Genomic DNA, 23,202 nt, shown 5'->3' with positions numbered 1-23,202 from the left:
AATTCTCAATAAAAACTTGCTCCTGAAAGATACTGAGTACTCTAATTCATTATCTGACTGCTTAACTGTTCTTTATTTTAACATGACTGTACTCCCTAGTGGAACTCAGGCCATTCATTTGCTTATAATTTAAGCCCTTAAGGGATTTGTTAAACCAGCATAGCACAAGTCTTCCAGAAATGAGTTCCCAGAGCCCAATCTAGCAGAAACAGCTCTGGCATCCTCGCTCTTATTCTCACCTGAAAATTGAAACAGCTATATATTTGAGAATGACGTACTGCTCCATTCCCTGAGAGGATTCACTAGCGCAAAAACTGCTAGGATTCAGGAGACAATTCTAAATCTTAATATTTTTTATAGAAATTACACGTGTGCAGACACAGACTTCCATTCCCTTCTGCAGATAAAGCTTTCTCATGCGACATCTCTCTAAGTGACACAGGGTAATAATGCGATTTTTTATTCTCATTTCCCACTACATATCATTTCTATTTTTTATCTATATGAAAATAACATATCCCTGTCTAAAATATACAAACATCCTAAAAACATGTGGCATTTTCTTGTATGCATTGCTGTTACAGAAAATATTTGTTTTTTCCTCTCTACCTTAAATTTGTTCAAAAAGCAAGTTGTTGTTCAATACAAGGTTCCTCTTAGCAGATAAAACTTCATGGCAGAAATCACACAGGCAAACTACAGGGGTCAGCACAGAGCAAAAGAGGCCCTTTACAAGGTTACATAAATTAATTTGCATTCAAAATACCCTGAGTTTAAAGACAAGTAACATTTCACAGTATATAGTTTTGTTTGCTAGAAGTAAATACTCTAGCTCATTAAGACCGAAAGAACAGCGCGCACATGTTACATTTAGATTTTGCTATAATAACCTTCACTGTAGAGAATTTTACAGTATTAACAGTATGATGACACAAATGAAAGACAGTCAACGGTCAATCTCCAGGCTGTTGATACTTACATGAAAGTAACAAAAAAAAAAAGGTTTGTTTTTTTTTTTAATGAAAACTTATGGAGAGAGCAATGGTAATATGAAGGTTCACTTCCTATAGGTTTGATAGACCAAGCAGATTTACAACCAGATCCTGTTGATGGAAAGGCTGTTTCATAGAACCACCAAACTGCACATTTTCTCTCCTATCAAAGATTGATTTGTCAAGAGTAGAGAAACTCCTACATGCAGACTACTTAATTGGGGGCTATAAGGCAGCTGGTCAATCTTTAATTCTCACCAACCAGGGTTACTGTAAAGTTACATGGACAGAAGGCTAGATGAGATGACCTAATAAGTTTAAACTATCTTTACAATTTCTTCTAGTGTCAAAAAATGGCCTTTAAAAAGGGCAGATTTATGCCTGCTTATCTATCTGCAGTTGAGGTTCCTCACAGAGATAAGTAAACTTTACAGAATTTAAGAGAACACATTTCAAGTTATTTAGTATTACAGAAGTAACAAGTAACATATATGGAAAATATTACTTGATAAATACTTTTTTCTTAATTATTTTTTTTAACCAGACAATCCAAAATTAGGGGAAATAAAAGGACTTTAGTTAAAATAACAGCACCCAAAGGATTGAAACAGGTGTGCATTATATACCAGGATTTTCAGATACAGCTGCCTGAAAATACTTTTTGAATAGCTTGATTTCTAAAACTATTATATAGCTTTTTAGAGGGGAATATATCAGAAAAGAAATCTCAATTTAGTGGCTATACAGGCACTGGCCTACTAGTGTCAAGCATGTGTAGGTGTGAACTAGATGACAATCAGCTGATCTCCATTTGCAACAATATTATAAATATTTGTTGCTATAAGGAAAGGGAGAGAAAAATCTATCTTAGGTTTTACCTTTACAACCTGAGTAGAAAGAATTTTCACTCCCTTTTAAGAAGATTATATAAAAGAATATATTGGTCACATTTCCTTCCTTGCTGAAGCTAACGGCACAAGAATGAAGACATTTTCTGGAATGGTTCAGCAGCTATTTTGGCAAATACTTCAGAGAAATTCAACTTAGAGGAATTTCAGGATAAATTAATAAAAACATTAATCTGTTAATCCACCATGGTTTGATATATCGCTTGTTCTTGAGTATGGGGCATCATATCACTTCGTGAATTCTTAAAGCCTTATGTCAAATATGGCAATCCCAGGACTGCAAATGTAGTCCAACTGAAAAAGTGTACTTTTCCAATTTCCCAAAGGCACTGCATTTTCAAAAATCTGCTGGAACGATTTAAGTATTCTCCTCTGATAGTGTCTTTTGCTACAAATGAGAAGATATCCGCCTTTAGGCAATTCTTTTACATAGTTATTTGAAAACAATTACAGAAAAACATTAAATTTGATTTATGCAAAATGTACTCCTCAAAGATCCAAATAATATATTCCTTGCACAGACAGCCTAGGAATCAGAACAAAACACAGCTTCTTTTCCACCCTTCCTTATTGCCTGCTCGTTCGCTCTACACAAAAACACACCCAGTACTGATGATTAGCAACTTCTCAACCGCTCCTACAACCCAAGCTGAGATACTATGGTTTTACTGTTTCTATTTTCTAATGCAGAAGCATTAAGGTTTGGCAACTAGATCTGATAATTTCCAGTAGCTTCATGCCTCAGGTTTTCAAGAATGCTGTCATACAGCCTGTGGTATCAACACAATCACAAGCCTAGCTTCCTTACCTGTGTCTTTCTTCTTTAACAGCAAGGGCCTCTAATTGCTTTCTGTATTATATTTGAATGCCAAAAGAAGCAGATACCTACAGACTCATACAGCTCTTCTTAAAGCTTTTTTGCAATAAGAATCCTGAGGCTCATTACCACACACTTTTTTTTTCATCACTAAACAATCATCACTCTCCTTTGTCCCACACACCACTGTGGGTAAAAACCTTCTCTGCTTCTCCAGATTTCAGCTTTTACCATGAAGGAAGCCAATAGGTGAACCTTCTCAAAGGTTACTAGTTTCAGTCCCTGGAATCCTGGCTCAGGAAAGTCAACTAACAAGCCTAATGTTCTCCTCCTCCTCCACTAGAATCCAATCACAGCAGAATGCGTTCAAATCTTGGGTTAGTGTAAGAGTTTAGATGGTGAGTGAGGCTGCAGCTTCATCAGATTTCTTTCTCAGTCAGGACTTGTCTTGTTAGCAACTTCAAAAGCAGTTTGTTCACCTGCATGAAGGTACATTGATAACATCTTCTGGATTGTAAGAAGCGGTATTTAGTTAGAATTCCACTTCAGCTACCTTCCAGGCATATTCTAGGGTTATACTTTCTACGTGGATGTGAATACCGAAACTTTCTTCAGTCAAGATAGACACAAAAATATTAGAAACTACCTAGTTCCGTACTCAGTTATGTCGTTCAATGAAGAACATCAATATAAATTCAAAACAATATCATTAAATTATGTTTTGGTTGTGCCACTGATATGCATTCAGTTACACAACATGAAGCAGCAGAAAAGGAGAGGGTAAATTAATGTAAATGCATTTAGTCACTTGCAATTCAGTCAATAAAATTTGTTTTTCCTTTTCAAGCCTGGAATAGCAGAAAGATAAAGTTATTTACTCTTTAATTTCCCATTTCACTATGGGCTTAAAATGTACTGAACATGCATAGTGACCAGTAACGCATTCTTGGAAATAGACCCAACATATTATTTTAAACACTTGTCTGACTGAAGCAATTTTCTTCATAATCAGGAGATGGTATATTTTAGCAATCATCATAGGTATTTCATTCTGGATAGGATTGGAGAACAGTAAAAAAAAAAATCTTTTCTTCATCCCCTCATTTCCATGACTAACTCCTGTGAAGACCAGGAGATTTACAGAGAGAGGAGATGAATTTGACTGCTAACTTTCAAAGAGAAAAATAAAAACTAAATCCTCAAATGCCATAAAACTAACAAAGAACAAAAAAAAAAAAAAGAAAGAAAAGACTGAAACAATGAAGTAACAAAATTACGAACAAAATTCCTGTTTGCATTGTTGAAAGATCTCTCCAGAAATCAATTTTGGTGCTTTCTATACTGAAATCCAAAGGAACTTGAATTTTTGTTTACAAAACATCACTATACAAAACTTAATCCACAGTTTCAAACAAAAACAAGATAAGTATTTACAGCATTAGATAAGGTAATAAAACCCCCCAACTTTTCAGCAGAGTGAGCAGTGACACTGCTCTGTTAATGCTCTAACCCCAATAACGCATGGTATTCAACTAAAATATACTTGAGTATGCTTTCTAGGATTTGCAGAGCATTGCAAGATGATGCACTGCCATCAACAGCTAATACTGAACAACAAATGTCAAAACAGATTAAGTGCATTATGTTGCACGCTATTCTTTTTTGTTTGTTCACTTGGTAATCTGTACAATTCAGTAATTCACAAAAGGGTCTCCCTATCATTAGTATAAATTAGTAATTTTCTAGAACATAATTAAATTTACACTTTAAATTGTTGCCTTTTTAATGATGAAACATATCTCACAGTCAAATTGAATTCTAGGGTGATCATTCTGAACCTGAAAATAGCTCTAGAAAACCTTCCGACATATTCCTCAATATTAGCCTGATTGGTGTACAGTATTATGAGCAGCAGTTTTCTGCTTGTCGTGAAAATATAATGCTATTATTTCTATTAATTTCTCCAGATAGCACTATCTATTCACATATTTTAAACTGAGGTCATTCCTACACAACATGAATCCTTTTACTTCCAGACCAGTAACATTTCACCTGTTCTACTCCTTCTCCAGTGCAGTCTTTCCATAGTTAAAGACAAAGTCTCTATGCAGAAATAAATCTCCTGGATCAACAGGTTCCATCAAAGAGTTTAAACTTCAAATTCCATTTTTAGATTCAGGAAAATAATCCTTCAACTATAAATCACAGTACTGATTTATAAGAGCGACGCTGAAAGATTACTGCAAATCTTGGAGGGACATATGCCATATTTAATGTATCTATCTCATTAATAGCAAAGTTAATAATACAAATATTACAAATAATAACAAATAACTCAAGTGACCTCCACCTATCAACAGAAAAAATCCAACTAGTTTTGAGATACTGTGATTTAACTTCCCTTTCTAGATATGACAAAATACCACGAACTCCAGCATTTTCTATATACTCACAATGCAAGCAAGATAAGTTATGGAGTACAAACCATCTCAACTGAAGTTAAAAACCAGTTCATTTGGCATCTGTGTGACAAATCCCCTCAAGTATTACACTTTTAATACAGGAAGTTCATAATGGCTCGTGCTGGTATGTAATAAAGACATCGTATTTAATAATTTACCGTGACTATAAATGACAACTAAGGACTAAGGCACAGAACATTTTAGCAGCTTTCAGCAGCCTACACCTTGAAAATCTCTTACATCCCAGCATCCTAGCCAATACCAAAATCAGTTCTGGGTACTCCAATGGATCATTATGCTATATATGGTTTTCTTAATTCAATAAAAGCCTCCTGACTTTTTTTTAAGCTACCATGGATCAAAAAAGAACCCTCACTCTGCTGCCACATGTAAGCAAAATCATGGCTGCAGTGAAGTTCCTAACTTCACTGTACCCTAAGTTGATCAGAAAACATTGCCATAATTTCATTTTTACTCATGCTTATTCTGAAGAGTGAAGGGAACTCAGCAGTTACCTTGATTTTAGAGTAAATCATTGATCATAAGAAAGATTGTGGAGTTTCAAATGAGGAACCTTTATTGAAGGCATTAATGACGATTTAAAAAAATGCATTTTTAGGCTACTGTTGAAGTTGGAGGCCTATTTTAAAGGAAGAATAACCTCTAAACAGAAGCAATAAATTCAAAATTCAGTGAAATTCAGAGCTCCTTGATGACACATTTTTAAATATCTTTTGAGAAAAAGAATACTGTTTTAATAAATAACATCAAGTAACATCAATTTGTTTTTTTTTCACATCATATACTTGTGAATGAACTGAGCACCAAAGTAATTGTACTGATTTTAATGCCTGCATGAGAACAAGCTGCACACAGTTATTAAACAACACTTTAAGTCAAAAGAAACAGTTTCTTTCTAGTACAAAATCCTAAAGCGCTGAATACATCATTTTTCAAATTTTGCTAGAGACAGGTGTCATCTCAACAATGAACATCTCATAGTGCCAAATGATAAAATATTTTTTCTATTTAGAGTGACAGAAGTGTTATTTGTGAAATGCCTCATTTCCAAATTTGTTTTAAACATTTTTTTAAAAATAGCTCAGTGGAGTCTCTTATGACAATCACTGCTAAAATTCTCTGACAACTCTGAAGATACACAAAACAGCTATCAGTATTAAAAGACATTAGTTAATTCTTAATTTTCAGAACCACGAAGTTTTATTTCATGGACAAGAGGTCTATTTGCATTTAACAAAGTATAAAGCAGAAAGTATGTTTGAAATTACCAATAATGAGGAAAGACTAGATAGCTTTAAATTGTTCATAATATTCAGTTCACTTGATATTTTCTCCAGTGCATTTAACTACAACATTAATCATTGCAATAAACAGTATGTTCACACACTAATGAGAAATCCTACAGATTAATTTTTAACGTATATTTCCCTTAATGACTCTCCTATCAATTTGATCTCTTGGATCTAAATATCAAAATAGCAATCATACACAAAGGTTCTCTATTCATTTCAAAAATAAAATAAGGTGTAATTTAGCATGTACACATACTACATCATAACACTAAAAAGCCATTTTATTTTACATCTAATTCTGTTGGCTTTTTTTTCCCTAAAAATACTGGAAGGGTAATGAATGTTGACAGACTGCATTCAAAATATGCTGAACAAGAAACAGTGATTTGTATACTGTGATCACCACATGGAATAACATAGTCTAACCCACTCAATATGTTACCAAACATATCAGAAGCAGTATTAGCATAAAACTTTATTTTTAAGTTAAATAGGAAAACAAACAGCATAGATTTATTAGAGTAACAAAAGATCTTTTCCAGTTGTAAGTAACACTTTGAAGACATGCTATGCATGACAGTACAATCCCACTTTTTCTCTGAATTTCATGTTAGCTAACTTTCTTACTCGATTTATAACTCTTTATTACAACTTACTAAAGTTCTAACACTGGTATTCGTTACAAACTATAATAAAAAAAATAAAGATCCTTCATGTTGATAAAATAATGTGTGATCGAAGGCAGCAAGAATGTGCGCATTTGTTTACAATAGAAAGCACAAAACTAATGTTTTATTTGTATTGGGGCTGGCACAAATCACTTGCTAACAAAAGTGTTAGCGCTATCCTGAAGCTGCAGTCTGCAAATAAACAACTTTGAAGAGAAACTATTCTGAAGGAAACCTCCACTTTCACCTGTCATATAAAGCATCCATCTGTCTCATGCAAACTTAAAGAAGTGCGACTGTGGTATCCAGTAATTCCATTGAATAGCTTTGAAGGTATTCAATAGAAAGGGAGTTTGTAAGCAGGAAACAAGTCCCTTCTATCTAATTAGATTTTTAAACTCAAATTCAAAATACGATTTCTAAATTTAACAAGCTATGGTATTTCCACAAAGAGAGGCGCAGGAACACTAGACCTTTGAGTTTAGCTGTTTTCAGCAAATACATTAACAAAAAGATCTTGACTGAGTTTACCCTGACAAATACTAGCTAGAAAACAGTGTGCCCCAGGGAAGAGCACCCTATGTCTTCAGACACCAGTCCCTTCCGAAAGCTGGATTTAAGAGCTACTTAAAAAGTACTTCCAACCAAGGAGAACTAAGCAGGAAAATGGAAAAATTTTGCAAATTACTTCACCAAATGAGCTGCAAATTCTGTGTTTTTAAAGAATTCTTTACACAGAAATAATAGAATCAAAGAATCTTTAGAGTTAGAAGAGACCTTTAAAGGTCATCTAATCCAGCTCCCCTGCAATGAACAGGGACACCACAGCTAGATCAGGCTACCCAGGACCTGATCCAGCCTCACCTTGAACATGTCCAGGGACAGGGCATCAACCACACCTCTGGGCAACCTGTGCCAGTGCCTCACCACCCTCACTGTAGAAATCTTTATCCTTACATCTAGCCTAAATCCACCCTCTTTAAGCCTGAAACCATTTCTCCTTGTCCTATCACAACAGACCTTGCCAAAGAGTCTGCCCCCTTCTTTCCTGTAGCTCCCCCTTAGATACTGAAAGGCTACTATCAGGCCAACTGGCAACCTTCTCTTCTCCAGGCTGAACAGTCCCAGCTCTCTCAGCCTGTCCTTGTAGGAGAGGTGTTCCATCCCTTACATCATTTTTTTGTGGCCCTCCTCTAGATGTGCTCCAACAGGTCTATGTCTCTCCTGTACTGAGGACTCCATATCTGGATGCAGTACTCCAGGTGAAGTCTCACCAGCACAGAGTAGAGGGGCAGGATCACCTCCCTCACTCTGCTGGCCACACTTCTTTTGATGCAGCCCAGGATACAGGTGGCTTTCTGGGATGAGAGGGCACACTGCTGGCTCACGTCCAGCTTCCCATCCACCAGTAACCCCAGGTTTTTTTTGGCAGGGCTCCACTCAATCCTTTCATCCCCCAGCTTGTACTGGTAGTGGATAAAGACTCCATGGAAGTCTGTGCAATGACTAGTGTAAGAATGACTTAGAAATTTATTAAATTTAAATATTTTTCAGCAAATATTTCTAAAAGTAGAAATATTTCACATTACTTTTTCTGAGTTCCTACAAGTAAAACAAATAGCTGATTTCTCTTAAACCTCAGAGGTAGGAGAAGGTGGAGGGAAGCTACACACTAAACAAAATGGCTTTTGCACAGTCACAAGCACTTTTGGTTAATTACTCCTAATGTGTTAGACTATCGAAGTTTTAATCAACACAGCCAAACTCTGGTGCAGATGTTGACATCTGTAAAAGTTAGTGCAATTTTACCTCCTCCAGGCATTGTAGCACCTGGAGAAGCCACAGGGAAGGAAACATGGATTCTTATTGAAATTACAGCAGCAGCTGTCAGCTCAGGAGGAGGCATATACCGATGTGAACCAGAAGGCAGCTTTGTATGAACCCACGCTCCTCTTAAATACACTCTTTAAACACTGGGAAAGCGTGATGAGAACAACTTTCCAGATGACGAAAATCTTAGAATATACTTAAAACTTTCAAATTTGCCGTGCAGATATATAAACATCAATTTTGTACTTGTGCAAATTAATATGACAGATACATAACTTAACAATGCCATACACAGCTCACAGCAACAAAGTAACTTATGTGGAATGATACAATATCTTAAGATTCAAGAGCAGAGACTTTGACATTTCCACACGGATGTTGTTTAATACCACAGCTGACAAGTAGAAAAAAAATATTACTTAAACTCATTTTTATCCCCTTACTTTTTTTTTTTGTGTACCTAACAGGAGTAAATGAGAAATTATAACATACTGAGAGAATATGAGTGCAAGAATCTGATAAAAATATTCCAGAAGCTGCTTTCCCTTCCTCAGTCCAATCTTGGAACAAGGAATTCACTGCTTATTCGAGTTTGAAGCTGCATCCCACTTGCAAGATAAGTGTTCACATGGAAATATTTTAAAATTGACAGCCTACACTGTTATGGCAGAAAGGGAAAAATACAAAGCTGTATCACCACTTGGCCTTTAGTTTGTCAGGCAGTTATGCCAAAACTTTCCAAAGACAACCACTAAAGAAAGGATGCACAGGAAGGCTAATATCATCAGCTCTGTGCCCTAGAATGTTCAAAGTAACAAAAATGGTAAAGTACTTATGTTCCCCTTAACTTCATATTACTGGAATGCTGCAAAATAAAATCCAGCAAAATGCAATGCTGCTCATTTCAATATGCATCCCGGATCCACCTCGATAACAGCACAACCCATCATGGCTCATGAATTTAAGAGAGTAAACTTGCCACGTATCAGTGTGACAAGGACAGTATCTTCCCCGTTCATATAATAAGCTGCTGTCAACCTCTTCCAACTTCTGCAAAAATACTCTGTGAATATTTCCATTGCACAATAAATAACCAGAACTTTAAAGCTGAGAAGCAATACATTTTATTTTTTTTTTTAAATACTCTCAAAATCAATCTACTTCAGCAGGGAAAAAGGAAACAAATTCCAGACTACCATTTTGCAGAAATTTGACTCAGTAGGCACCAGGGTTTAGAAAATATTTTCTAGAGATGAGACTGATTTCTCAGATTTAGGGCACTCCTACAAAAATTATCATGCAAAGATCAACTTCTATTCTTGATCTTAACCTATGAAAACAAAAGATTAAAGTTGAAAACTGTCCATCTATAGTCAAACACCCACTGATCTCAATAATATGCAAAAATCAAGAAAGAACAGATATTATATATTATTGAATTTATAGATTATCATCATTACTTGTTCGGTACTTAGCATCACTTGGGGGGAAGCTTACCCTTCTGTTTGTTAAATGCTGCTCTACTGTAATGCTCCTTTCACTCATTTTTTCCGCCTTATTTTAGTGTTTCTGAATGTCTCTGCTACAACTCATTTTAGCCTGTGCCCCCAGCAGATTGATTAAACACATGCATACACTATGTATACTACAGTCTAATGGGACACACACTCAATAAAAATCACTAGGCATCATAGATGTTCATTCCAGTGACATCGGCATGGAAGCGTTATACACACTCCCAGTCATTTTTTAAACTGTTTTCAATGCAAATCACCATGGCAGCATATAAAACAGAGATGACATTGAGATGGCTCCTTATCATGAAATCTCTCTCCTGTGGTCCATGCCAAGTACTGCATCCAGATAAATCATTTTGAAAACCTAATGCTAATGGCCTAATTAAATTATGATATGAAAGAATGTGTTCAAAAATGTTTGCATTCAAGTTTCAGAACACAAAACTGCATCTCATTTTGACTTTGGATGAGGTAAAATGAGTTTACCCAGCCAAAGTTATCATTCCACTATCATTTGAAGACTTTGAACTGAATTCATAAATGGAGGAAATGATCAAATACATTAATACCCTATGGACTTAAAATTACTCATGCATCTCTTACATTATCTTTTCTTCTCCTTTCCCTTTTGACAGAATCAACAGGGAACAGGAAGACCCCTGGTGCCCCTCTGTCACACGGCAACAACACATACTGGAATATTGGTGGGAAGGTTCAACCTCTGCTGCCATACGACCAGCATCCACCTCTGACTTTGTTGGTCAGCATAATAAAAGAGTAGGCATTGCTTTCTGAGCAGCCAAAATAAAGTATGTAGTATAGTTAATGTATATAAGTAACAAAATTTATTTTAATGTTTTTTGTTATTAAAATATTAAAAATAGAGCAACAAAAACAAGATTAAAATATCCCACTAATGCACCTGTCATGTTCACTGTCAACGGTTGCAATTCATAGTGACTTCTCAAGGTGTTCATCAGAGATTTTGGACAAAGTTTTACTCCTCTTATGTTTCATCCTTAAAAACAGTTGTTCACAAATGTACAGACTGCCAAAAGCGATGACATGAATAAGGCATGACTGTGAAGTGAGGGATATTTCTCTCTGCTAAGGCAGGACTTATAAAAGTCTGCTAAAGAGACATGATCAAATTTTGGATTGCAACTCTATACAGTCCATTTGAAAATTCATATGTAATATATTTATGTCAACTGAAAACGGAGTTATAAGTAAGCCAAAAAATTGATTTTCTTTTTTGCATCTTAAAACCTGTTCTCAAATTCATTTATCACAACAGAAAGTAAAGCTGCATTTTTTTTTTTTTTTTTTTTTTTGCTGTTTACAGGACTGTGTTTAGCCAATATATCCAAAATGCAGAAACATATTTGTCATCCCTTGAGTTAGCACTGCACTGCACCCTCCCCATGCCCTAGTTTCAACCCAGAGAGGATTAGTAGCACATCAGTGTTAGGCTGGTGCTAAGTGACGGCTGTGCATGCAGACTGGGCTGCTTGGCAGGGCAGGAGGCAGCCACATTGCAAGCTGTGCCAGGCTGCAAGTGGCCTGTGAGCTGGACAAGCTCGCTCCAGAAGCTCTTAAATTCCAGAGTAGCATAAGTGCTCTGGCAGCCATTAGTTGGGTTTAGAAAACTTGTAGAAGCAACTCATAAATGGCTTTAATAATTACCAGAGTCTCATAACTGCCAGTTATTTTTGACAGAGTTGGTCATTTAGAAAATATTCTCATATTAATTACTTTCTCATTATAAAATCAAATAATTAGTCTGTTTAATTTCAGTATTTTTATTTTCAATAACTTTGAAAAATACATACCTTCTTCTGAACAGGTGTATATTATCTCAAAATCAAATTATCAAAGGAAAAATATGTCCAAATGGACACTTCCAAAGACGCAAGCAAAATGTTGCATTCAATAGATGTATCCATTTCTACTTAGCATGACATGAAGCACTTTTAGACACTATTTTACTGCTATATATATAGAGTACATTACTCATTCTGAGAAATACTTAGCATAATATTTTACAAATGGAAGAAAATAGCTACTTGCACATACATTTGTGACTCAAAGCCTTCATTTAAACAATGACACCCATCCATCACAAGTATGCCACAATGCATGAGTGCATGCTTTTTACAACTGTTTTTTTTTTTTTTTACATGAAATGAAGGAATCTAAGTATCGAATATGTTTATAGCACATCAGACATTGCTTTCTGCACATCAAACTGGTGCTGATGTTGGACAGTTTCCTCATAGTACATCAACTATTTCATTGTTCATTAATATCTCTCTGCAGCTTCCAGAAAGAGATGGATGATCTTTTCCTGAAGTTCAGTACAAGACTGTCCTGATGGGTATCAAATTCCATCTCTAAACCTTGGGTGAGCATACCCCAGTAAAACAGGAATGAAAACTGATCAAGTATCTCACTTCTTTTAGAGCACTCTGGAAGGCAGTTAAAAACAAAAACAATCCACAATTGTATGTGTGTATATATATATATCTGCATTTTGTATGTATGTGTGCAGATATATATATATATCTATATGTGTGCAGATCTATGTATCTATATATATCTGCACACATACATACAAAATGCAGTTTCATCAGATTGCATTCTTTAATTTTTAGCTGTGACTATTTGTAGTTCCTTCACCAGTTAGTTTTTCTTATCAGTTATTCACCTCTGACGGGTACACTGCTAGACAGCTAAAGACAGATCCCTTCTGAATGCTATGAAGTTTGACACAACTCCATTACTATCAGCACTCAAAAATTCTGTATGTCCATGATCTAAAACTAGGAGTAGAGTGGAATGTAAGAAAGCCATGCATGTTTTACATACACCCATGTGAGCATCTTTTAGTTTTGAAGCATGGATAAAATATACTTAGTCTGATTCGAATTATTGCAGTGTTCTTGTTAAAAACTACCATCTGTCAGAGATTATCCTATTTTACACAGAGGGAACATACATTAATTATTAATCCTATTTCTTAGAGAAACATACTTACAAGATCAGGACTATCCACGGTGTGACAGTATTAGTGTTCTTACTGAATAGTCTCTGTATGAAACTCGGGATGGATCCCTTGAATACTCACAAAGAAAACCAAGCTGTTTCAGGTAGGGCACTGGCCTCACAATAGGGCATCATCACATGAGAAAAAACTGCTGCGTTTCCAGGAGCTGAGTTTATCTTTATAAGCCAGCATAAAAACTACATGTAGTATAGATATTTCACTTGCAGAGTTAAGTACCGTGCCCCTACACGACACATACACTGAAGCATGTGTTTAAGTTTAAGCATTTGGCTTAATTTAAAATTAAGGATAAGAAGTAGGAGATTCCTTGGTGTTCCCCAAAGAGCTCAGCACTTTCCTGATTCTTCCACATGTGCTGAGGGAAGAGATTCATATCTGCAAATAGCACACTGATGTGCAGACTTAATTTATCCACAACAAGAACCTGATGATAATCAAAAGTAGAAAAGGAAAGCTCTTCAGTGATCTTAGCGAGGGTCAATGAAAAGATATCTTTTTCCCCAAGGAATTCCCTAATCACAGCTGGTAAGCTTCAGGTTTCTGCTTTAAGGCACTTTTTTGTTTTGTTTAACCTATTCTCTACTGTTTGAGTGTACAGTATCATATCACCTTCAATTTAAAATTAATTACCAGTGAAGTTTGTTTTCTTGGTCAGATGCAAATTGTCCAAAGCATTTTGCAAACAAACTTTTTGCAGGTTTAAGTAATTCCATGAGGAAAAAAACTATTGTCTGCTCAGCTGTAGGGACCGAGCAAAGTAATTAGTAAAAAAGCATCATAGAGAAGTAGCTGATAATTTAAGAACAACTCGCAGTCCTAGGCTGAGTTAGTACAATGGATGCTAGAAGTCCTGTCTATCAAGAACAAATCTGAAAGTATTGATTCCTCAAACTCGACTCCTCAAAACAAGAAAATGGAGGATTCTGAATGAACTGAAAATATACCAACATCCTAGATATTTAAACTATCAATTTTTGAGGCTATTTCCTGTGTTACAGTGCATCTTCCTTGGCAAGGAAGAGGTTAAAATCTTTCTAAAACCAGAAAACGTTCCATTGAAAAGGCGCCTAAACTGCCAAGCGTGGAAGGATAGTACTCCACTTGGAACTCATTACAGACACAACATAGGAGAACCAATCCAGATTTTTATTTACAGTAGAGGCAGAAACGACAAGAACATCTTTCTAGGTAGACTTAGAAGAATATGCTGGCCCTGAAGCCAAGGATCAGAACATTATCAACCATGTCAAAATGAAATAGATCTGTTTGCTTGTTTCTGTTGTTGTATTGGTTTTATTTTATTTATTTACTGGGGGTGAAGGGTGGTGCTTATTTTTAGTACTGATTTACAGAATTTCCTCTGGAGAAGAGCTATTATGTATTCTTCAAAGCACAGATAACATTTAATTTTCAATATCCCTGTGTATAGAAATAGTAGGATTATCATGAAACAAGAGGACCACAGTTTTTAGTCTGGTAAAGAGAAAATTTCATGTAAAGTCACATTTAAGTTTTGTTTGGTAGGCAGAACTTAAAGCAAGCAGTGTTTTAGCCACATAAGCGCACATCTGTGGTTTTCTTATCTAGGTAGTTAAAACCAAAATAAAACCCACTTTTCCCTCCTGTTTCACCATCAGGGTGTCTGAAACTGGTCACTGAGTGGGAGGAAGGATATTAGAAATTCATCCAAAAAAAACTGGGAGGCTAAGACAATCCCCTTTACTTGAAAACAGGAAAGAGGACATGTCACATGCAACACAGAACTATCATTATTAGTTCAGTAAACATAAGAAACCATAAGTAAAAGACACCAAAACACATACAATAATGTCTCTTACTTTGCAAGAAAATTATTCCTAATCATCAATGTACAGTTTGCCAGACATTTTTATGCAAGCAGTTTTGGAGATACATTGCATGAATGTATTAATGAAACAATCCATCCTATACTTCAAGATTATTGTTATTACTCATTAATATGAATATTGGTAATATTATGAATCATTATATTGATATAATAGTAATATGAATAATAAAAAGCAGCAACTTCATTCTATTTACTCCCACAAAGAAAACCTTCTCATTATACAATATATATATACCTGAGCAAAACTGCTTGTTTGGATCATCAGGTATATTAAGACAACATTTGATTTTTATGAACCATTTAAGCTTCTTGCTCATTACTAACAGCAGTGAAAGTTCCCCACAGTACCACAACAGCACTCCCTGATGTCCCAACTCCATACAAAACTGGGCCAATGAGCATACCTCTGGTGGCTCTAAACCTTTAATGACTTTCTTCCACAAGGTTGACTCTTAAGAACAGCATGCAAGAATTGCAGTAGATTTTCCAGAGGCTCTTAATTAGAACAAGCTGTTTCTTCCAAATGAAACTTATATGGGTTAAGCAACATCAAACATGAGCAATACTGTAGTGTTAAATATTGGCTTAGCTCTCAAGTAACTAGAAGTGACACAACAAGAGGGTAAAGGGAAGGAATTTTTAAAAAGTAGATTTTCAGAGTAATCTCACAAAGTCTCACTAATATCCACATTAGTTCGTGACCTCTTCACACTACGATAAATATACTTGTCAGCAAATCTCTAAGACGAGTGACAAACATATGATAAACAGGAGTTATCCCATGAAGCCAGTCCATTAATCACCATACATTTTTCATCATTATTCATCGAATTAGATAATAAATGAGCAAGAACATAAGGTTTATTTACCTTTCGACTATTTTCTCCTTGATCATCAACTGTAAGATTTTTATGCATGTGCTTAAAGTCCGTCAGTGAAAAGCCTCAGCAGGTTGTATTGACTCAAAGAAAAAATTCATGAAAAGGGAGGAATTGGAACCTTGTTTTCCTAGAAAAGAACATACAACTAGCAGATTACTGAAAAAAACCTACTGCTTTAAGTGATTCTCCACCAGGTACAACTCCTCAGAAAGATCAGTAATGAATCTTCATCGGTGTATGCATAACCTTTTGAAAAACAGGTATTTTGATGGGGGACAACATATTGCTTTGTAATTTTGTGATTGCATAGATTTTCAATTGTCTTAAAGAAATGGCATCATGAAATTGTTAGTTTGAAAAACACTGATAATATACATAAGTTGCTCTGAAAGTAATGCCTCCTATCTATTTCCATGGAAACTACAACAGCTACCAAGAGCACAATAACACTATTTGATAGAGCAAATTCTCAGCTACAAAACACTATTTCTTTTTTTTATATATAAAGTCATCACCATTCACTATACATTTTTGCCAGCAATGAACAAGAGCCTGTATGCTGCACTTATAAAAACCTGCACCAGTGGAAGCAGCCCACTGTCACCACTGCTGAAACGCACAACCCACCACCCCACTGTTCTCACATCCACTCTTTAGTCTCCAGAAATCTTTAGCAAGTGTCAGTGCAATTCCTCATGGAGGAATTCACATTTACCATGCACTTCCATGTCAGATGCCATTTTGTCAGGCTGCCCCTCTGCTGCCATCTGTCACAGGGCAACAGAATGTAACAGAATGCTGGTAGGAAGGTTCAGCCTCTACTGCCATACCACCAACAGCCACCTTTGACATCATATAATAAAGTAAGTTGTGTTACATCCAGAATAGCCCTTGTATATTTGAAGACTGACACACAGAATGTCTATTTTCTTTATACTTCATCATCATTCGGGTGTTACTCCTACTGTCTCAACAATTCTTTTTATAACTACGAAAAATTCAGGTAGCTCATTCACACAAGAAAAAAGGTGTAATTACACTTTCACACAAATTTCCAACATCTCTGCAACTCAAATCTTGGTGATTCAGTACTGAAATACATTTCAGAAATGCTCAGGACACAGTTCCTTCAGAACATTGTTCATATTTGTGTTCTTTCACAAGTCAGTTCTAAAAACATGCTTCTCAAGCTGTGCTATACTTCTGTCAATGCAATATAGCACAAACTAAGGAAATCTAGCTTGCAAGCTATCTGAAATATTTGAAAATGCATCAAATTTAATTATTTCATTTTTGTTTACTATAAAATACAAAATAAGAATTAAAAATTAAAATCTATCATTCTAGTATTAAGATCACTTTTCAGTGAAAGGTCATTGAATTCTGAAGTAGAAATAAATCTCCCATCTTCAAAAATCTGGTACGCTAATGAAGTCTACCTTGCACTCAATTTTGATAATTGTAAGTTATCGTATCTATCCAGAATTTTGCTTGTTACAGGTTATTTAATCAACTGCTATTTGCCCACACTTTTCATCTAATTTTAGCTTTAATAGTTCTCTAAATGGTTTGTCTCAGAAGTTTTCTTTCTCCTTTAGGATTTAAGTATTTTCATCAATTTTGAATATCTGGTCATTAGCCACTTATTTAGAATGGGAATTTTAAAAGGAGTTGAACGTGCGCTATCCATGCATAACTGCAAATTGGACATATTAGCTCCCTGTAGGGAACTTCTGAAAATCCCAGTTTAGGGATGAAAAAGTAAATAAATCACTGAGTTGTCTTTCTGAAAATATGTAACCCAAACTGCAGTCTCCCACAGAATTCTTAAGCATGGTTTTAAGTGATACAAGGAACACCTATGCCAACTTCACCACCATTATTATGCTGCAGGTGTTATTTTGTTGCTGTTATTGTTCTTCTTACATACTAGGACAGTATCTTAATCTTGCTCCAGGCATATTTTCCTACCTATTGATTCACAAATATGCAATGTAATCATAGTTCTCTGTCCCTTCCACCACATCACCTCCTCCAAGTGGCAGCAAAGAAACCTGAAATCATCCCTTCATAAAAGTAACTAGCTCAAAGCTCCCTTCTTGAAGGAAACCTCCCAGTTTCATGGTGGAAATAATGGAAAATAAAAGCTTATTATTTTGTTAAATTAGAGTACAAATGAGGCTATGATTGTAGCTGATAATGGACAGATAGCAGGCGATTTGGTGGTGGGAGTAGGTCTCAAGTATTGTCGTTTTTTTTGGCTTTTTTATTTGAAGACATAGCCATGTTTAGATCTCAATTCAAAATTCAAAGCACAGCTCTAGTTTATAGTACATAAAGATGTCTCCGAAGTACAAAGTACTGAATCAGAGAAAGGAAAGCGCATCCCATCCTACAGTGGTGACATGAGTTATTTGCATAGTTGCCACAAAAGTAATAATTACACTGTAACTCAATGGGAACAATGGTAATTTCACAGTAGCTCATGTTGTTGTTATCACCCTATATCCTGATAACTGCGAAATTAATTTGTGGCACCACTGTATGTGTCAGCTTTAAGCTGTTCCCTAGGTAACATTACGCTACCATAGAGAAGGAATGTTTGGCAGCAAAATGGGTAGCAGCAGATTGATTATACAAAAAGAATCTTCTTCTCTACATGCAAATAACTTGGCAATCAGTGAAGATGAGAGAAGTTCTTCTCCTCAAAAAAAAAAAAAACCAACAAATAAATGTAATTCTATTAACTGACCATTATCCATTGACTGAAAAAATTCAAAGGTAAAACAAAACGAGCAGATTATATTTAGAGCCTTTGACCTATTGTTCTTACTGTGGCCAGAAAGCAGAATAAAAATGCTGAACATTTCTTCTTTCTGCTAGTCATTTTCCACTTAACCACTAAATGACAATTTAAGTGCAAATATACAGCACTAAGCTGCATATTTAGGAAGGCAACAATAGCAGAGATCATGCTTTCACAAATAATTCTAACTTTTGCTGAGAGGCACTGTCCTTTGACCTGCTGAACACTCCACGTTATTATGCTGCACTACTACCACAAAAAAGGACTTCCACACAATATAAAGGATGACTTCTGCCACACATGGAAATATGATAAGTTTGCTGGTGAAAATTCAGTGCAAGAATGACTGAAGCTCTGGAAAACATTAAATTATGGAATTTAAGGAGGGAACATGTTACTGCTTCATAACAATAAATAAAATGCAGAGTTCAATCTTCCAAGTCTGCTTGATGCTGCAATAGATACGAGTGGCTTCGGATGGAAGATAGATAATACTTTTACAAAGAATTTGGATTTTTGCTTCTAATCCAGGCCTGTTTACATAGCACTAGAAAGCCATACTGTAACACCTTGTTATCTCACTATATTTTTGGACAAAAGGAAAAGTAGTGAAAAAAAAAAATCACAGCATGTTACGTACACAGATTCAGTGGCTCAACTGGAGTTTTGTGACTGAAAAAGCAGCATCTCTGTGTCAGTGCCAGTCATCAAAGCAAACCAAGGTGTTGAACAGATACTCTGATCCAGGATATCCAGGGACAAGCATGCTTTGTCGCTCTGTAGTTTTGATCTTTATCTCTGACTGATCCTTCTTTTTTGATTGCTACCACACAATATTGTCCCCAAAACCTCTAACAGGTGATGTTCAAATGTGTTGTGTTAGTCTGTGTGTGTATGTTTTCCCAATCTGAAATAAAGCTTTCAGAGCTCTAAAAGCAGCTGTAGGGGCATCAAGCCAGCTCAGAAGGTCTCAAGTGTGTATCTTCATTAAATGTTGGCACATGCCATGCCAATTTATGTAACTGCTGAGAGGAAAATTTTGACCAACCTGTACTCAATTATTCATCTGGAAGGCACTCTTGATCACTGCTGCTACAGACCAAGGAGTTCAGCCTGTATTCTTTGCCAAATCAGCACATGCCCTCAATCCACCCAGCTCTCACTCTTCCACCCCTCACCACTGTGTGAGCCAGTTCCAATGAACAAGGACCCTTAGACCCAGACAATATTCACAACACACTTCTGAAGCCAGCAAACTCACAACATTAACTGTATGGACAAGTGGCTTGTGCTGTTGATGCTGGTAAGAATTTCTAAGGGATTCCCTTCAGTACTGATCTCTTCTTCCAGTCCCATTAACAGCTGTCTGCAGTTAGCTCTGCTTTGTTAACCCAGTGCAGAGCCTCAGTGTTTGGCTAAATCACTCGTCATTTTTTCCTCACACACAACACTACCTCTGCTTGAAAAAGCACTGGCCAAAATCATTGGATGTTTCTGTTTTTTTTTTTTTTTTTTTAACCCTGTGATTCTTCTTTGTTCTTCATTCTGTTTTACATACTTCTACATGTTCAGGTGTCAGTGCTGAAACAACCCCAATCAACTGGAATAAATACACTTCTTGTAAAGATAAATGCTGCCAGTGACAGTCTTCCACTTGCTGGATCGGTGCTGTCAAAGGCATGCAGAAATGCTTCAGAAAAGGCACATGTATGGAACTACAGATCTCTGGAAAGCTTCAGAAGCTAGTAGCAATTACTGCTTTTATTGTAAACCCAAACTCACTATTGCAAAGAACATTCCTGTAACTTGTCAGATATTCTTTTTAGAAAAATGATTGAGAAAAAGTAGTGGGGTTTTAAAAAATATATCTAAGATTAAGAATTTTACCTTTATGATAATAAAATATAACCAGGTGAGAACAGAGCTGATATTTTTTACCTATGGCAGCACTCAACCTGCTCGAAATTAAACGATATCCTCAGTCTGGTGCTCACAAAAACATGATTGAGAGCTATTTTCTAAAACTCCTTTAAGGAGTGGTTGCTCCATGTCATGCTTGAAACATGCTGGGATAGAACAAGGAGGAGCTTTTAGAACCACTCCTATACTATTTAAATGCGTATGTTTTGCTGACAAATAATTCTCCAAAAATGTAAATAATATTAGCACACCTGTATGGCAAAAGAAAGCAATGACAGTTCCTCCTAATGGGATACAAGCACTGTGGAGCAGCAGCAGGTAACAAGGAAAATTGGTTCAGCCCTTCCAATGACCAGTGGCAGCTCAGGAGGGGTGCAATCTCTATCCACAGAGATGCTGCTCCCTCAGCCGCTAACCTTTAAATGAGCCCTCCAGGCTTCACCCCTTCCAGTCACTCAGATGCATTGCTTGCCATCTCACTTGATGCTCAACCATTGGTTCTGGCTGTGACCTGGCAACTTCTCTGTAGCACCTTTGAGAGAACTGTGGTGGGCTGACTGCTAAACCCAGTACAATGATGATATCATTTGCCTTGAAGCTAAAACTTTATTTGGCTTTAAAGTGATGGAAAAATTAATGAAAATTACACCAAGAGCAAAAATTCTAGGAGACTCTTACCTAACTCTCCACATCTCAGTGGTAAAGTCACTACTGAAAAAGGTACATTGCTATCTCCGGTTTCTCCCTACCTGTCAAATTGCTGATTTGTTACTAGCTCTCTCTAAGCAACAAAGAAGAAATGAGACAGCCTGTCTACATTTTTCTCAAATAATTTGACCAAATTAATGGAGCAGTTCTTTCAGGTTTCATCAGATTCAGCAGACTACTGGAAAAAGAATATAGGTGAGCTCTATCCATACATAAATTATGCTCAATCACTAAAACTGCAACGTTGTAAATGCAGCATCTACACTTGTTCAAGTATCTCTTAGAATACTATAATGTCTCAAAATTAAGATACACACTCTTGGCAAGGAAACATTATCAAATACATTTCATAAGACAATTATCTCACACATTCAACCAGAGTTATCAGCCAGCACGTGAAGCTTTAGAGTAACTTCCATTGCACTTCCAGTCAACTGTAAACTTGATGCATTACCTTGGATGAATGCCACATTTCCCACTGTGCTAAACTTGCTGAAACAAATAGGAAAGCAGCATTGCTGTGTTACATCCCTGCTCTACTATTGTGTAATTGGACCACACTACAGGAGGAACACTTTATTTTACACACATTGAATTACCATTATCAACTCGTGGTTTCACACTCAGCACAAGAGTAATGAATTCTTGTCTTACATCAAGAATTCAATGAATATGATAAAGAAAATATTAAGAGTTACATTTGGAAGCTCTGTTTGCAGCTATAATCTTAAGAAAAATACATTTATGTTATTACATTGTTATACTAAGAAGACAATAGAATGTTTAGCAACACCAACAGCAAAAGATTACTCAGTCCTTTCCAGAATATCCAGGGATATTCTTCACTCATCCAGCACCCCCAAGTAGAATTTTAAAAAAAATGACCATAGAAACAAGGAATATAAAGAGATATAGTTTTATACTCACTGAAATATATCTATTTTAACTAGAAGAGAGCAAAAATATTTATGCTGTCTAGTTCCTGCTGGGTAAATGTCTTCCTGTATTAGGAAAGAAAAAAAAAAATCAGGGATTTCATCTGCAACTAGGTAAACAGCGGTTCCCTCCTGGAGTATTATGCAGCCTTTCCCCGTGACTTTGCCAGCTAAGAAACGTAACTCTAGAGTGGCTAGGTGTCTAGTGACACCATGTACCCCAGAGCGGCTACTCCCACCTAAGCAAGCAATGTAGCACCTGAAGTTATCTATGGCTTTCCTGAGTGCCAAATAAATTTTCAACAACAAACTCCAATAAAAGACATTCTCCTTTTAAGTAGCTATGTTCTTCAGTACTGCAGATGTAAAGTGTTTCCCCAAAATTTTGTAGCCAAATAATCAAAGGTGCAGTACTGAAGTTAGGTCAACATTTTATACAACAATTTATTGAAAAAAATATATAGGGTCTTGCTATTTCACGTTCCACCAGAATATTGTTTCATTGAAAATC

General features: G+C 36.1%; 1 protein-coding gene across 11 annotated transcripts in view; it reads right to left on the bottom strand.

Annotated features, from left to right (window-relative positions):
• The window catches only part of DPYD (dihydropyrimidine dehydrogenase), a 333,346-nt gene that overhangs the window by 250,131 nt on the left and 60,013 nt on the right, over positions 1 to 23,202 (bottom strand). For 4 of the 11 annotated variants that reach the window (XM_021404738.1, XM_021404736.1, XM_021404737.1 and 1 more), the window contains one exon: positions 16,311 to 16,449. The exons of the other annotated variants lie outside the window; for them this stretch is intronic. In XM_021404738.1, the coding sequence (XP_021260413.1) occupies positions 16,311 to 16,336 (26 nt within the window). In that variant the 5' untranslated portion in view covers positions 16,337 to 16,449. The remainder of the gene's footprint in view (positions 1 to 16,310; positions 16,450 to 23,202) is intronic. 11 annotated transcript variants of the gene reach the window in all.

Source organism: Numida meleagris, chromosome 7, assembly GCF_002078875.1.
Source record: "Numida meleagris isolate 19003 breed g44 Domestic line chromosome 7, NumMel1.0, whole genome shotgun sequence".
NCBI classification, from domain to species: domain Eukaryota; kingdom Metazoa; phylum Chordata; class Aves; order Galliformes; family Numididae; genus Numida; species Numida meleagris.
Note: the sequence above shows the minus strand (reverse complement) of the source record. Positions and strands in the feature narration are given on the sequence as shown.